This window comes from Chelonoidis abingdonii, chromosome 12 (genome assembly GCF_003597395.2).
Source record: "Chelonoidis abingdonii isolate Lonesome George chromosome 12, CheloAbing_2.0, whole genome shotgun sequence".
Classification (NCBI taxonomy): domain Eukaryota; kingdom Metazoa; phylum Chordata; order Testudines; family Testudinidae; genus Chelonoidis; species Chelonoidis abingdonii.
In genome coordinates, this window is record NC_133780.1 from 5,836,893 (window position 1) to 5,850,407 (window position 13,515).

The 13,515-nt window shown below is 49.1% G+C and overlaps 3 protein-coding genes across 3 annotated transcripts in view; 2 read left to right on the forward strand and 1 right to left on the reverse strand.

The window, feature by feature from the left end:
* Positions 1-13,515, reverse strand: part of LOC142047652 (uncharacterized) — a 124,743-nt gene that overhangs the window by 49,474 nt on the left and 61,754 nt on the right.
* Positions 4,955-13,515, forward strand: part of LOC116827353 (uncharacterized) — a 44,601-nt gene continuing 36,040 nt past the window's right edge. The window contains 1 exon segment of the mRNA XM_075071479.1: positions 4,955-5,250. Within this exon segment, the coding sequence (XP_074927580.1) occupies positions 5,194-5,250 (57 nt within the window). The 5' untranslated portion in view covers positions 4,955-5,193.
* LOC116827355 (uncharacterized) lies at positions 5,274-9,658 on the forward strand. Its single transcript, XM_075071593.1, is given in 5 exon segments — positions 5,274-5,656; positions 5,781-5,907; positions 6,203-6,316; positions 6,629-8,317; positions 8,320-9,658. Coding segments are annotated over 4 exon segments (2,061 nt in total). The 5' UTR covers positions 5,274-5,656; the 3' UTR covers positions 8,451-9,658.

The following is a 13,515-nucleotide window of genomic DNA, read 5'->3' on the forward strand; positions in this document are numbered from 1 at the left end:
GCTTTTTAAAAACCCCTAGTTTTTGATCCAGAAAAAGTTTTGATGGAAAATATTTGTCCGACCCTTTTAATGAGCTTTAGTGCCTTTTAGCACTAGCTGATGCTGAGAACCAGTGATACCTTGTAAAGAAGTTTTCTCAAAACTGGGTTTATGCCGAGATGCAGAAGGTTTATTTTTCCCAGGGCCACCCATGGCGGGGAGCAAGTGGGGCAATTTGTGCCTGGCCCCACAGGGGCCCCCAGGAGAATATAGTATTGTATAGTATTGCCATTTTTTTATAGAAGGGGCCCCCAAAATTGCTTTGTCCCAGGTCCCCTGAATCCTCTGGGCAGCCCTGATTTGAGGAAGCACATTTGGAATTTTGCCATTATAACTAGATCCTTGTGGCATTGATTGAAAAAGAAAGTAGAATGGGTGTGGCAGCCTGAACAAGAAAAAGTTTTTTGTGACTTAAAACAGGCTAAAACAGTGTTGTTACTGTATGTCCTCCTGACAGAAGGAGAAGAGCATGAATGCCCACTTCCAAAAACTGAACCAAAGTTAGTTGAAGAAGCACCCCTGGTAGATGAAGTGTTACACCTTGGAGAAAAAGAGGTTTGGTTCACAGATGGTCGTTTGTACCATGAAAGGTGTAAGCAATATATGAGTGATGCTGCTGTGCAAGCTAATGGGGAGACACTCTGGATCCACGGGCCTGACTTCAGCTCAGGTAGCAGAGATCAGAGCTCTTAGGCCATGTCTACACTGGCGTGTTACAGCGCAGTAACTTGCTTGCTGGGGTGTGAAAAATCACCCTTCCCCAAGTTCAGCAAGTTTGTGTTCCGTAATGCGCCAGTGTAGACAGGTTCCTGGCACTCGGTGCTATTCCCCTCGTCTAGGTGGATTACACAGAGTGCTGGTAGAGCCCTGTCCCAAGCGCTCGTGGGTGTCCACGCTGTCAGATCAAAGCACTGCCACGGGAGCACTTTGAGGTTTTTAATGTAGACTTAGCCTTAGTGATCTGCTTAAACAGACAAAATAATGTAGCACTTTGCTTTTATGTCTACAGACGCTCCCCGACTTACGCAATCGTTCTATTCCGGAAAGCCTTGCGTAACTCAAATTTTGCGTAAGTTGGAAACATATACCCATATGTTATGCAAAAATTTCAGGACTTGAAAATCCCTATTTCTTGTTTATGGAACTTTTTCCATAAGTGAATTTCCGTAAGTCGGATCTTGCGTAACCTGGGGAGCGTCTGTGTATAGATTCAGATTTTGCGGTACAGGGACTGTTACACTGGCATTGGAAAAAGAACCATGGCTCAGGGTGGAAATTTATCTAGGATTGGTTGAACGAATACCTGGGAAAATTAAAAGTAAGACATACTAAAAGCCATCCAAAGAGAGAAGGGGATTAAAAATATCAAAGATAAAGTGGCTGCTTTAGCTATATTAGCAAAAAAAGGAACCTTTGAGGGTTATGGTAAATACTAGAGCTCACATCATAAAACAGGAGGCTGAACCTAAAGATGGGGAACCTGAAGTATGAAAAGGGGGTTATGCAGTGAATAAGGAAACAGAAGAGGTAAGGTGAGTACCTGAAACTTTAAAGAGAAGAGATCATTAACCTGTGTCAGTCTATGGCCCACTGAGGAGTAGAAAATACTCTCTTTTAAGGTAAAAACAGATTAGAATATGGCCTAAGGTCTGAGAGGATGTAGAAAATTTGGTTAAAAACTGCAAAAGGTGTGCAGGAGATGGGAATAGACCATTGAATTTGGGACCCTTTTGGCACCAAAGACTTGTAGGGCTGTGGAGCAGAATCATAGAATATTAGGATTGGAAGGGACCTGAGAAGGTCATCTAGTCCATCCTGCTGCTCAAAGCAGGGCCAATCCCCAAACAGATTTTTACCCAAGTTCCTGAAATGGCCCCCTTAGGATTGAACTCACAATGCTAGGTTTAGCAGGCCAATGGTCAAACCACTGAGCTATCCATCCCCCTGAATACAGATTGACTATATAAAGACCCAAAGGGGGAATCGGTATTTATTAGTGATGATAGATTCTTTTTCTGACTGGGTGGAGGCAATTTCCACCAGGAATCATTCTGCAGAGACCACTGCCAAGGAGTTGTGGAAAGTACTGTTTAGTAGATATGGGACTCCAAAAGTAATTGGTTCAGATGATGGAGCACATTTTATAGGAAAAGTAATTATAAAAAATATTAAAAACTTTAGGGGTAAAGCAACAACTACCTATCCCCTACCATCCTCTATCGTCAAGGACAGTAGAAGGGATGGATCGGACTATCAAGCAAGCCCTTTGCAAAGTGGTGCACGTTGTTGGCAAAAGTTAGGACAATAAATTACCAGCGGTGTTGGCAGCCATCCGGAGCAATGATGGATTGGATACTGACTACCAGCCCGATCACATTCTCTTTGGAAGGTCTAGGAGCTTGTGGAACCCTTTAGTCTGGAACCCTTTATTATATGGAGGAGGAGGAGATGTCTCTGCTGTCCTGGGCCTTTATCTGCAACTCCAAGGAGACAGTCTTGGGCAGGAAGCCAGGATCCAATGGGTGCCATTTCCTCCAATTCTTACACAGTTTTAAAGCCATTCCGCTGGTGTTATTTCCTTTCTTGCTGATTCTTCATTTTTTTCCAGGGACATGATAAAACTGGTTTTTTATAAACAGTTCTTTTTGAGCAATTCACCCTTCAGTTCTCGCTTTGGTTGCCAAAATGCAAATCATGCACTCATGTCAAAACACACTCCAGCCATACTAGGTCACAAAACCTATAACATGGTACATGAATAATATGGATTATATATGTGCATATCCCAACATTGCCTGCGTCTCCCAAGGGGACTCAGTGACCGTGTTTCCATCCTCTGGAATTGAATTATCCCTCAGCTGGCTGGCTGAGGGCTCTGGCTCTACCCAGCACCCCCCTCACCTCATCCCGGGAGCTCAGAGCTGCGCGGAGTCCCTCTTTGCCTGTGGTGGGGGCCCTATGAAACCAGCCAGAGGCAGGAGCAAAAGTTTGTAGCATGTGAGTGAGCAGGGCTGGGGGAGTCAGGCCCAACAGTGGGGGTGAGCAAGGCTGGGAACAGGCTCTGGAGGCTGGGCAGTGGGGGTTAGAGTTGAGCTTGGTAGAGTTGGGCGTGGGACTTTGTGGAGTGGAGGAGGAGGAACCGGGCTGGGGGTCGCTGGGGCGAGCTGGGCTGGGAAGCGAAAAGAGCAAGGGTGGGTGTCTTTGTCTGACTCGGTGAGCTAGCAGCCATAGGCGCTGACTCCATGGGTGTTCTAGGGCTGGGGCACCCATGGGGAAAAATTGGAGGATGCTCTGCACCCACTGGCAGCCAAGCTCCCTCCCCCAGCTCAGCTCACCTCTGCCTCCTCCCCTGAGCGCACCACATCTCCGCTTCCCCGCTCAGCACTTGCTGCCGCAAAACAGCCGTTTCGTGGTGTAAGAAGCTCCGGGAGGGAGGGGGGAGGAGTGGGAATGTAGCGAGCTCAGGGAAGGAGGTGGGGAAGAGGTGGTGCTGGGACAGAGATTTGGGGAAGGGGTTGGAATAGAAGCAGGAAGAGGGTGGATTTGGGGCGGGGACTTTGGCAAAGGGATTGGAATGGGGCCGGATCGAGCACCCTCCGGCACCAGCAGAAGTCAGGGCGATGCTAGCAGGGAATGTGCTGGGGCTTCCTGGGGAGCAGGCTGGTGCCCCCAAAGGGAGCAGCTGTTCCGAGCTGCCCCATTCTGCATCTGCGCCTCTCCCGCCTGTGCAGAATGGAGAGCCTGCAGGGGCTAAGGGAAAAGGCCCTGAGGCTGGCCCAGTGCCCCTGCACCCTGGTGGATATGAGGGTGGGTTTCTGCTGTCACCCTTCCCCTCAGCCATCATTTTCCTTCCCCCTGCCCCCGTCCCCCTTACTTCCTCTCTTCCCTCCTTTTGCTTCTCTCTCCCACAAGTCTGGCCCAGCCAGCCCAGCCAGCTCCAACTTTTGCACCAATGCTGGCAGGGTGACCAGATGTCCCTATTGTATAGGGAGAGTCCCGCTATTTGCGGCTTTGTCTTATATTGGTGCCTATTACCCCCCATCCCCGGCCTGTCCTGATTTTTCACACTTGCTGTCTGGTGACCCGGTGCTGGGAACATGCGCCCAGAGATGCTGCTTTGTGCTGCGTTGATCGCTAGGACCCAGGAGCAGCCGGGAGGCGGCTCTGTCCGGGGGCAGCGAGCGCTGGGCTCCGGCCCGGCAGCAGGAAGTGAGTCGCAGCCGCTGCGGTGACTCTGGCTCCCAGGCTCCCGGCGAGATCCCCGAGCCCCGGCGGCTGGTGCTGGGAGCCCGGAGCCCTGGCTGCAGCCGGGAGAGGGGAATCTCCAGCAGGGCCCTTCCCGCTGCTCCCCAGGAGCCTCTCCCAGGCCAGGGCAGAGCCCCCAGCCCGGCCCGGCCCTGTCCCGGGGGGCCCCGCTCGGAGGGAAGGTGAGAGAGACCCGCCCCCCCCCGCACCCGGGCTGCAGGGGGCGGAGGCTAAAGAGGTGCAGGGGGTGAGGGCAGGCGGGGGAGCGGGGGCGGGGGCAGGAGGCGGGTGCTGGGGCTGCGGGGGGCAGGCTGGGATGGGGGCGGGGGCGCACCGAAGGAAGATGGGCGATGCGGGGATCGGGGGGATTGTGGGGCTGAGGGGAGCGAGGCTGTTTAGCGCTACTCCTCTCGTCGGGGTGGAGTACAGAAATCGATTTAAAGAGCCCTTTATATCGATATAAAGGGCGTTGTAGTGTGGACGGGTACAGCGTTAAATCGATTTAACGCTCTTTAAATCGATTTAAACGCGTAATGTAGATCAGGCCTCAGCCCCATCGGAGTCGCTGCTGCTTTGGGCAGGCAGGGAGTGTGGCTGGGCCAATGGGCTCAGCCTCTGCCTGCCTGTCCCTGGGGGCTGCTGCAGGGTCCAGGGCAGTTGTTCTTCAGGTGATGCCACCAGAGGGCTCCTGCTGTTCCTCAGGGAGAGGAGTTTACAGGGCAGTGTGGGGAAATCCCCCAAAGTGGCCTCTTTAGTTCTGCTTTTTATCTAGCATTTGGCTCAGAGATGCTGTTACTAGGAGGGTCTGAAGACTCTGGGGGGAATTGGGGTGAGATGGACTGAAGCCCCTTCTGTAACCTCCCCTTTCACCTCGACAGGCTGAGGAATCCCATCCATGTTTCAGTCCGTATGGGCCTGCCTTCCAGGATGCAGGGAAGGGAAATGTCTGTGATGGAGCCAGCTTGGGTAGGGAATTTTCAGGGAGCTCCTGGGGCGGGGGGTGGGAGTAGGAAGGAGACAGGGTGTGAGGAACCTGCTGATTTTCTGAGTGGGCCCATTGGTGATGGGGACGGGAGATGGGCCTTTCCCCCATTTCTCAAACAGGATACAACCCCTGCAGCAGGGCTGGGAACATTTTCCAGGCTCCCAGTGCTGGAGTGAGACCCCACTAACCTGAGGCTGCTGTGAAATACGCAGGGAAGCTGTTGGGATTCCTGTCCTCGTCCCTGGCTCAGAGCTCTGCTTCCCGTATCAGCCTGTGTCTGGAAGGAGTGTGGGAAATGAGAAGACCCTGCCCTGCTCCGTGTGCTGCGGGGACAAGGAGCTCTCACCTTCTCCCACCCCCTGAAGCCTCTTGACTGCTCTGAGCAGGGTGGGTTTGGGATTATGCTACTTTGGCGCTCCCACAGCTTCCATTTCTTTATCCTTCCTCCCATGTGACTAGTGGGATTGTGGCTGGAGCAGCAGGTAATGACTGGGGCCTTTTCGTGTTTCAGATGTCGGTGACCTTCGAGGAGGTGGCTATATATTTCACCCAGAAGCAGGGGGCTCTGCTGGACCCCACTCAGAGAGCCCTCTACAGGGACGTCATGCAGGAGAACTACGAGATGGTGACCTCGCTGGGTAAGGGATTCCCGTCCCCTCAGATACTAGAAGCCGTGGGGTCTGCATGTCTGAATCTGGTCATGTTCTTACCATGTCAGTTAGATCAGAGGTGAGTGGGTTCCATAATTCAATTCACCTCCCCAGACAACTTCGTCTGTCCATGGGGTCTCAGTGACCATTTTCCCATCCTCTTGGATTCCATGTTCCTCCAGCAGAGCACAAGGACAGGTTCCGCTCACGGAATGTCCTTTCTGACAAATACTCCACCAGTGCTCCATGCACCCTGATCTGGTCTGATTTCACCCCTCTACAGGATTTCCCGTTCCCAAACCTGAGCTGATTGTCCAGCTGGAACAAGGAGAAGAGCCTTGGCTGCCCGATCTCCAGGCCTGCAAGGAAAGAAGGCTTCCGAGATGCCTCCGTACAGGTGAGGACTGACACAGAAACCATCTAGGGAATGAAGGAAAAAGTTGAGAATCCCCAAATATGGTGTGAGTAAGCACCCTCAGTTCTTCCTCATCTCAACCAGGACAGGGCTGCAGTCATCAATATAGCTCACGCCATTCCAGCCAACCTCTTATCTGCAGGAGTTTGCTTCCCAGCTTTCCTTCCCTGTGAGTGTTTGGATGGGATGTAGAGGTGGAGTCCAAGTGCTCAGTCTTTGTGTTTGTTTTTCCTTCTGTGCTATTCCTCTTTCTCCCCAGCACAATGACTCCTATCTGGATTGTGTCTCCCCCAGCAGGTGCTGAACGAGGGAGTGAGAATGAGGAGGGGAATCATCATGAGGAAGTTCCTGGGGAAGTGAATCCACAGGGGACCTTCCTAGGAAGAGCTGAAGGGAATTTTCCCTGGTGCTTGAAGCAGGCAGAATTCTGGGGAAATTGGCACAGGTCAGAGAGGCTGCTGGGAAACCAGCCAGGGAAGAAAGTGGATGAATCTATTAACGGTGGGGGAAGAGAGAAGGATCCCAGAGCGCAGCAGACAAATGCCAAGGAAGAAACACTCTGGCACTACCTTCAGTGTGGGAAAGAATTCATTGTGAGCTCACAGCTTGTGACACATCGGACAATCCACACTGGAGAGAAACCCCTTCAATGCTTGGACCAGGGGGAAAGCTTCAATAAGCTCTCAGATCTTAATAATCATGGGAGAAGCCACAGTGGAGAGAAGCCCTCTCAATCCCTCAAGTGTGGTAAATGTTTCATTTCAAAGACACAAATAATTAGACATCAGTTAAGCCGCACAGGGGAGAGACCTCATAAGTGCTTGGACTGTGGGAAACATTTCATACAGAGGTCACACTTAGTTCGTCATCAGGCATTACACACAGGAGCAAGACCCCACGAGTGCTTGGAGTGTGGGAAAAGTTTCAGAAGAAGGTCACACCTTGTTAAACATCAGGCAATCCACACAGGAGAGAGACCTCATAAGTGCTTGGACTGTGAGAAACATTTCATACAGAGGTCACATTTAGTTCGTCATCAGGCATTACACACAGGAGCGAGACCCCACGAGTGCTTGGAGTGTGGGAAAAGTTTCAGAAGAAGGTCACACCTTGTTCAACACCAGGCAATCCACACAGGAGAGAGACCCCACAAGTGCTTGGACTGTGGGAAACATTTCATACAGAGGTCACACTTAGTTCGTCATCAGGCATTACACACAGGAGCGAGACCCCACGAGTGCTTGGATTTAGGGGAAAGTTTCATAGGAAGGTCACACCTTGTTCAACACCAGGCAATCCACCCAGGAGAGAGATGCCACAAGTGCTTGGAGTGTGGGAAAAGTTTCAAAAGAAAGTCTCACCTAGTTCAACATCAGGCAATCCACACAGGAGAGAGACCCCACAAGTGCTTGGACTGTGGGAAATGTTTCACAGAGAGGTCAAACCTTGTTAAACATCAGGCAATCCACACAGGAGTGAGACCCTACAGGTGTCTGGAGTGTGGGAAAAGTTTCTTAAGAAAGTCAAACCTTGTTAAACATCAGGAAATCCACACAGGAGAAAGACTCCGCAAGTGCTTGGATTGTGGGAAAAGTTTCATAAGAAAGTCAACCCTTGTTGAACATGAGGCATTACACACAGAAGCCAGACTCCACAGGTGCTTGGACTTAGGGGAAAGTTTCATAAGAAAGTCACACGTTGTTGAACATCAGACAATCCACCCAGGAAAGAGACCCCACAAGTGCTTGGACTGTGGGAAAAGTTTCATAAGAAGGTCACACCTGGTTCAACATCAGGCAATCCACACAGGAGAGAGACCCCACAAGTGCTTGGAGTGTGGGAAATGTTTCACAGAGAGGTCAAACCTTGTTAGACATCAGGCAATCCACACAGGAGAGAAACCCCACAAGTGCTTGGACTGTGGGAAATGCTTCAGAAGAAGGTCACACCTTGTTTATCATCAGGTAATCCACACAGGAGAGACTCCAGAGGTGATTGGACTGCGGGAAAAATTTCATACAGAGGTCTGACCTCATTAAACATGGAAGGATCCACACAGGATTTAAACTTCTGTGACACGTGGCAAGAAAGAATTAAGCAATTTGCATGTAATTGACTCATATTCAACTTTTAGAGAGAGATTTTAAAAGTGTGTCCACCTTAGATAAGCTAGATTTTGACATGTAAATGTGTATTTTTAAATGTTTGGAAAGAAGAGGGCAAGTCATGTCTGAGCAACCTAATTGCCTTCTATGAGGAGATAAGTGGCTCTGTGGATGAGGGAAAAGCAGTGGATGTGTTTTTCCTTTACCTTTGGACTGTATAAGTAGGGGCATTGCCAGCAGATTGAGGGACGTGATCATTCCTCTCTGTTCGACATTGGTAAGGCCTCCTCTGGAGTATTGTGTCCAGTTTTGAGCCCCAGACTACAAGAAGGATGTGGAAAAATTTGGAAAGAGTCCAGTGGAGGGGAACAAAACTGATTAGGGGGCTGGAGCACATGACTTATGAGGAGAGTCTGAGAGAACGGGGATTGTTTAGTCTACAGAAGACAAAAAAGACGGGATTTGGTAGCTGCTTTCAACCAGCTGAAAGGGGGTTCCAAAGAGGATGAATCTAGACTGTGCTCATTAGTACCAGATAACAGAACAAGGAGTAATTGTCTCAAGTTGAGTGAGGAAACTTTAGGTTGGGTATTAGAAAAATCTTTTTCATTAGGACGATGGTGAAGCACTGGAATGGGTTACCTAGGGAGATGGTAGAATCTCCTTCCTTAGAGGTTTTTAAGGTCAGGCTTGATAAAGGCCTGACTGGGATGATTTAGTTGGGGATTGGTCCTGCTTTGAGCAGGGTGTTGGAGTAGATGACCTCCTGAGGTCCCTTCCAACCCTGATATTCTATGATTCTAAGATGGGTAACTGTAGTAGTCTCTATTTAGCTATCCAAACGGTTCCTGTATTCTGTTAAATCAGGGATCAATAATTCAGAGATTATACCCGTCAGCAGTGGCACCTTCCCAGTTCTAGCTCAGTGTCATTGAAGTCGCTGGGGGTAGGGTCTGAAAGATGGAGGGAATGTTTATAGCTGAAATCACCAATATGTGTTTTGTAAGGTTAGTGATAATCGGATCTGTTCCGCTCTCCTGCTCGGACATTTTCTGTGGGGATCCCGGAGATGGAAAGGAGCAGGTGTTACCATTTTAGCTACCAATCCCTACGGTGACTCTATACATTAGCAATTCTCAAACTGCGGGCAGAGCCTCCCAATGGAGGCACAGGAATGTGTCAAGAGAGGTGTGATCAGTGTGGGTTGTTTGTTTGTTTTTTTAAAAAACACTGGGTGTCAGCCCCAGGTGGCTGGGGCTCATGAAGAAGGAACAGGCCCATCTGGGAGGTGGGGATAAATGCTCAGGCTCTCAAAGCCAGGTGCAAAAGCAGCACAGAAGTAGGGGTTTCACTGGGGTGATAAGTCTGCTGTGAACAGCTGTATTGAGGAATATCACTTTTCACATGGCCACCCTCACTTCTGTGCTGCTGTTGGAGGGCTTCAGAGCTGTGCGCTTCACCAGCAACTGCTCTGCCATTAGAGCTGGGTGGCGATATATGTGCTTGGGAGGGTGAGAGCATAATACCAAAGATGCAAAGAAGGCGGCAGGGAGAAGGGCTGAGGAAACACCTTTGAGAACCACTAGTCTACAGTATTATGGTCACCACGTTTACAAAATGATAAATCTTCTCCAAAGTATGTCTTGTGAGGTATCATAGGGGAAGTCATCACCTGCTGAATATTACTGTCCCATTGAAATGTGTCTATCAGCTCTGTCTATGGAGCTCGGAGAGTTCGCTGTATGTTTGTTACATGCTGTAAAGCTGGAAAACGCCCACAGATGAGCTCCCCAGAGACAATGGTACCTGCACAGTAGCTAGGTGCTAAGTGGCCAGTAATTGCATTCACCAGAAGGACGGCTGGACGCTCACTTAGGCCACAGACTGATTGTTGCCTGCCCCCTGGCTGTGGGGTGAACCTCAAAGAGGAGAGTGGTACAAAATCACAAAGGAGAGTGGCCTCCATTTTTACCTCTCCTCTCCCATCTCTACAGAAGGCAAGAATCCGCCTTGAAAGGCAACAGGGGCCATGGAGTGGGGAGGACGACCAAGGCTGGAAGGAAATCCAACCTGAGTGCTCATAACTGTGAACTGCCTGCAACAGTGGGTGGGGTGGGAAATCCTGTTTGCTTCGCATTTTCCTTAGTTTGGTAAAATTTAGGATTTAAAATGCATGTTTTAATTTTATAGTTTTAACCTTTTCTGACCTTTTACATCTTTCTCCCTCCTAATCCCTGATAATCCCCTTGCTCCAGTTAGTAAAGTGGTTTTAGTGTTTTGTCTGGACCTGTGTGTTTTCATTGAAGTATTTGGGGGATTTGGCTGGAGGGAACAAGGCTGCGGCCTAATCTGGTCCCTTTGTGGGTGTGATCCACTAATGACTGAGTTTGTCCATCCTAGTGAAAAGTCTGAGCAGTCCAAGATGCACATTCCCAGGGCGCAGGACTGGGAGTAGAAAAGTAGCTGTTGTTGCTGTGTCGTTTGATGAGTTCCTGAGTGTCTGGCTAGTATACTCGATACAGTGCAGCCAGGAGTGACTTTGAAGGCTGGTGGTTGTGTGTGAGCAGAGCTTGGAGGGGTTTGTTGTTCACACAGGGAAGCAGCAGGGTGGATTTGATTTAAATCACTAGTCAGGAAGACTCGATTTAATCATGAGATTCTACATAAAAATGTATTCTTGTTGGTTGTTATAACCTTAGTACGTATCCTTCACAACGCAGAGATAGATGTAGTTTCATTTTTGGAAGGTACACACTATACATTTTTAAACAGTGATTTATTCTGAAAACTTTTTAGATGAGTTTTCCAGCTCTAACAGACAATTACTGTTTGGTTATTTCATTTCATTTCATTTCATTTGTTTATTTTATTGTTTGGTTATTTCATTCATGCCATGTTGTATTAGGAGGAGAACATCACCTGCCAGACATTTAAATAACAGAAATCTGATTTTCTTGATTCTTTTTTTTTAATGTCATTGATTTTTATTCACCCTGGGAAGCAGTGTAAACCATGCCCTGGGATGGAGAATTAAGCCATTCAACAGTCCAGATTGTACTATGGAGGATGTCTCACACCCGCTGTCTCCTGGGACCCACATGGCACCGTTGGGCTTTCATCATCCTGATCCTGAAAGGGAAGCTGAGCAGGGCAAAAGAGAGAAGAGGAACCAGCTGACATCCTCAACTGCTTCAGCTTCGGTTAAATCCTGAACTGCCTCTGAAATGTGAGACTTGAGGTTCTGCTGCCAGTCTTCCCCTCACGTGTCTGTTTCCTTCCCAATGTTCAGGGGTGAAAGTAACTTAAAGGACTTAGCGATATGCCAGAGTCTTGAGCAGATGGAGGGGCCTCAACCGAAATTGGTGGGGTCTTTAAATCCCTGGGCCCTTTACATTGAGATTTAAAGGGCCCAGGACTCTGGCTGCTATAGCAGTGGCTGGGAGCCCCGGGGCTCTGGCAGGAATGTAAAGAGCTCACGGCTCTGCTGCAGTAGCGGCAGCCAGAGCCCTTGGCCCTTTAAATCGCTGCCAGAGCCCTGCGCCCTGCGCCCTGGGGTAGCAGCAGCAGCAGCCGGGAGACCAGGGATTTGGGCAGTGATTTAAAGGGTCCAGGGCTCTGTAAAACAGGAGACTGAACCTAAAAACGGGGAACCTGGAGTATGAAAGGGGGTTCTGCAGTGAATAAGAAAACAGGAGAGGGCAAGTGGGTATCTGAGAAACTTTAAAGAGAAGAGATCATTAACCTGTGTCAGTCTATGGCCCATCGAGGAATGGAAAATACTCTCTTTTAAGGTAAAAACAGTTTGGAATACGGCCTAAGGTGCGAGAGGACATAGAAAATTTGGTTAAAAACTGCATAAGGTGTGCAGCAGACGGGAATAGACCACCGAATTTGGGACCCTTGTTGCACCAAAGACTTGTAGGGCCGTGGAGTAGAGTACAGGTTGATTATATTAAGAGCCAAAAAGGGAATCAGTATTTATTAGTGATAATAGATTCTTTTTGTGGCTGGGTGAAGGCAATTTCCACCAGGAATCATTCTGCAGAGACCACCACCAAGAAGTTGTGGAAAGTATTGTTTAGTAGATCTGGGATTCCAAAAGTAATTGGTTCAGATGATGGAGCACATTTTATAGGAAAAGTAATTATAAAAATGTTAAAAGTTTTAAGAGTAAAGCAAGAACTACCTATCCCCCACCATCCTCAATTGTCAGGGACAGTAGAAGGGATGGATCGGACTATCAAGCAAGCCCTTCGCAAAGTGGTGCACATCGCTGGCAAAGGTTGGGACAATAAATTACTGATGGTGTTGGCAGCCATCCGGAGCAATGATGGATTGGATACTGACTACCAGCCGAATCACATTCTCTTTGGAAGGTTTATGAGCTTGTGGAACCCTTTAGTGTGGATCCCTTCATTATATGGAGGAGGAGTCTCTGTTGTCCTGGGCCTTCATCTGCAACTCCAAGGAGACAGTCCTGGCCAGGAAGCCAGGATCCAAGGGGTGCCATTTCCTCCAGTTCTTACACATTTTAAAGCCGTCCCGCTGGTGTTATTTCCTTTCTTGCCGATTCTTCACTTTTTTCCAGGGACATGACAAAACTCGTTTTTTATAAACAGTTCTTTTTGAGCAATTCACCCTTCAGTTCTCGCTTTGGTTGCCAAAATGCAAATCATGCACTCATGTCGAAACACACTGCAGCCACACTAGGTCGCAAGACCTATAACATGTTACATGGGTTATATGTGCACATATCCCAACATTGCTTGCATCTCGCAAGGGGCCCCAGTGACCCTGTTTCCATCCTCTGGAATTGATTTATCCCTCAGCTGGCTGGCTGAGGGCTCTGGCTCTACTGAGCACCCCCTCACCTCCTCCTGGGAGCTCAGAGCTGCGCAGAGTCCCTCCCTCCCTGTGGTGGGGGCCTGTCATAAACAGATAGCTAAGGGTTAATGTCTCTTTCACCTGTAAAGGGTTAACAAAGAGAACCAAACACCTGACCAGAGGACCAATCAGGAGACAAAATATTTTCAAATCTGGGTGGAGGGAAGCTTGGATGTGTGTCTTTTGTTCTGT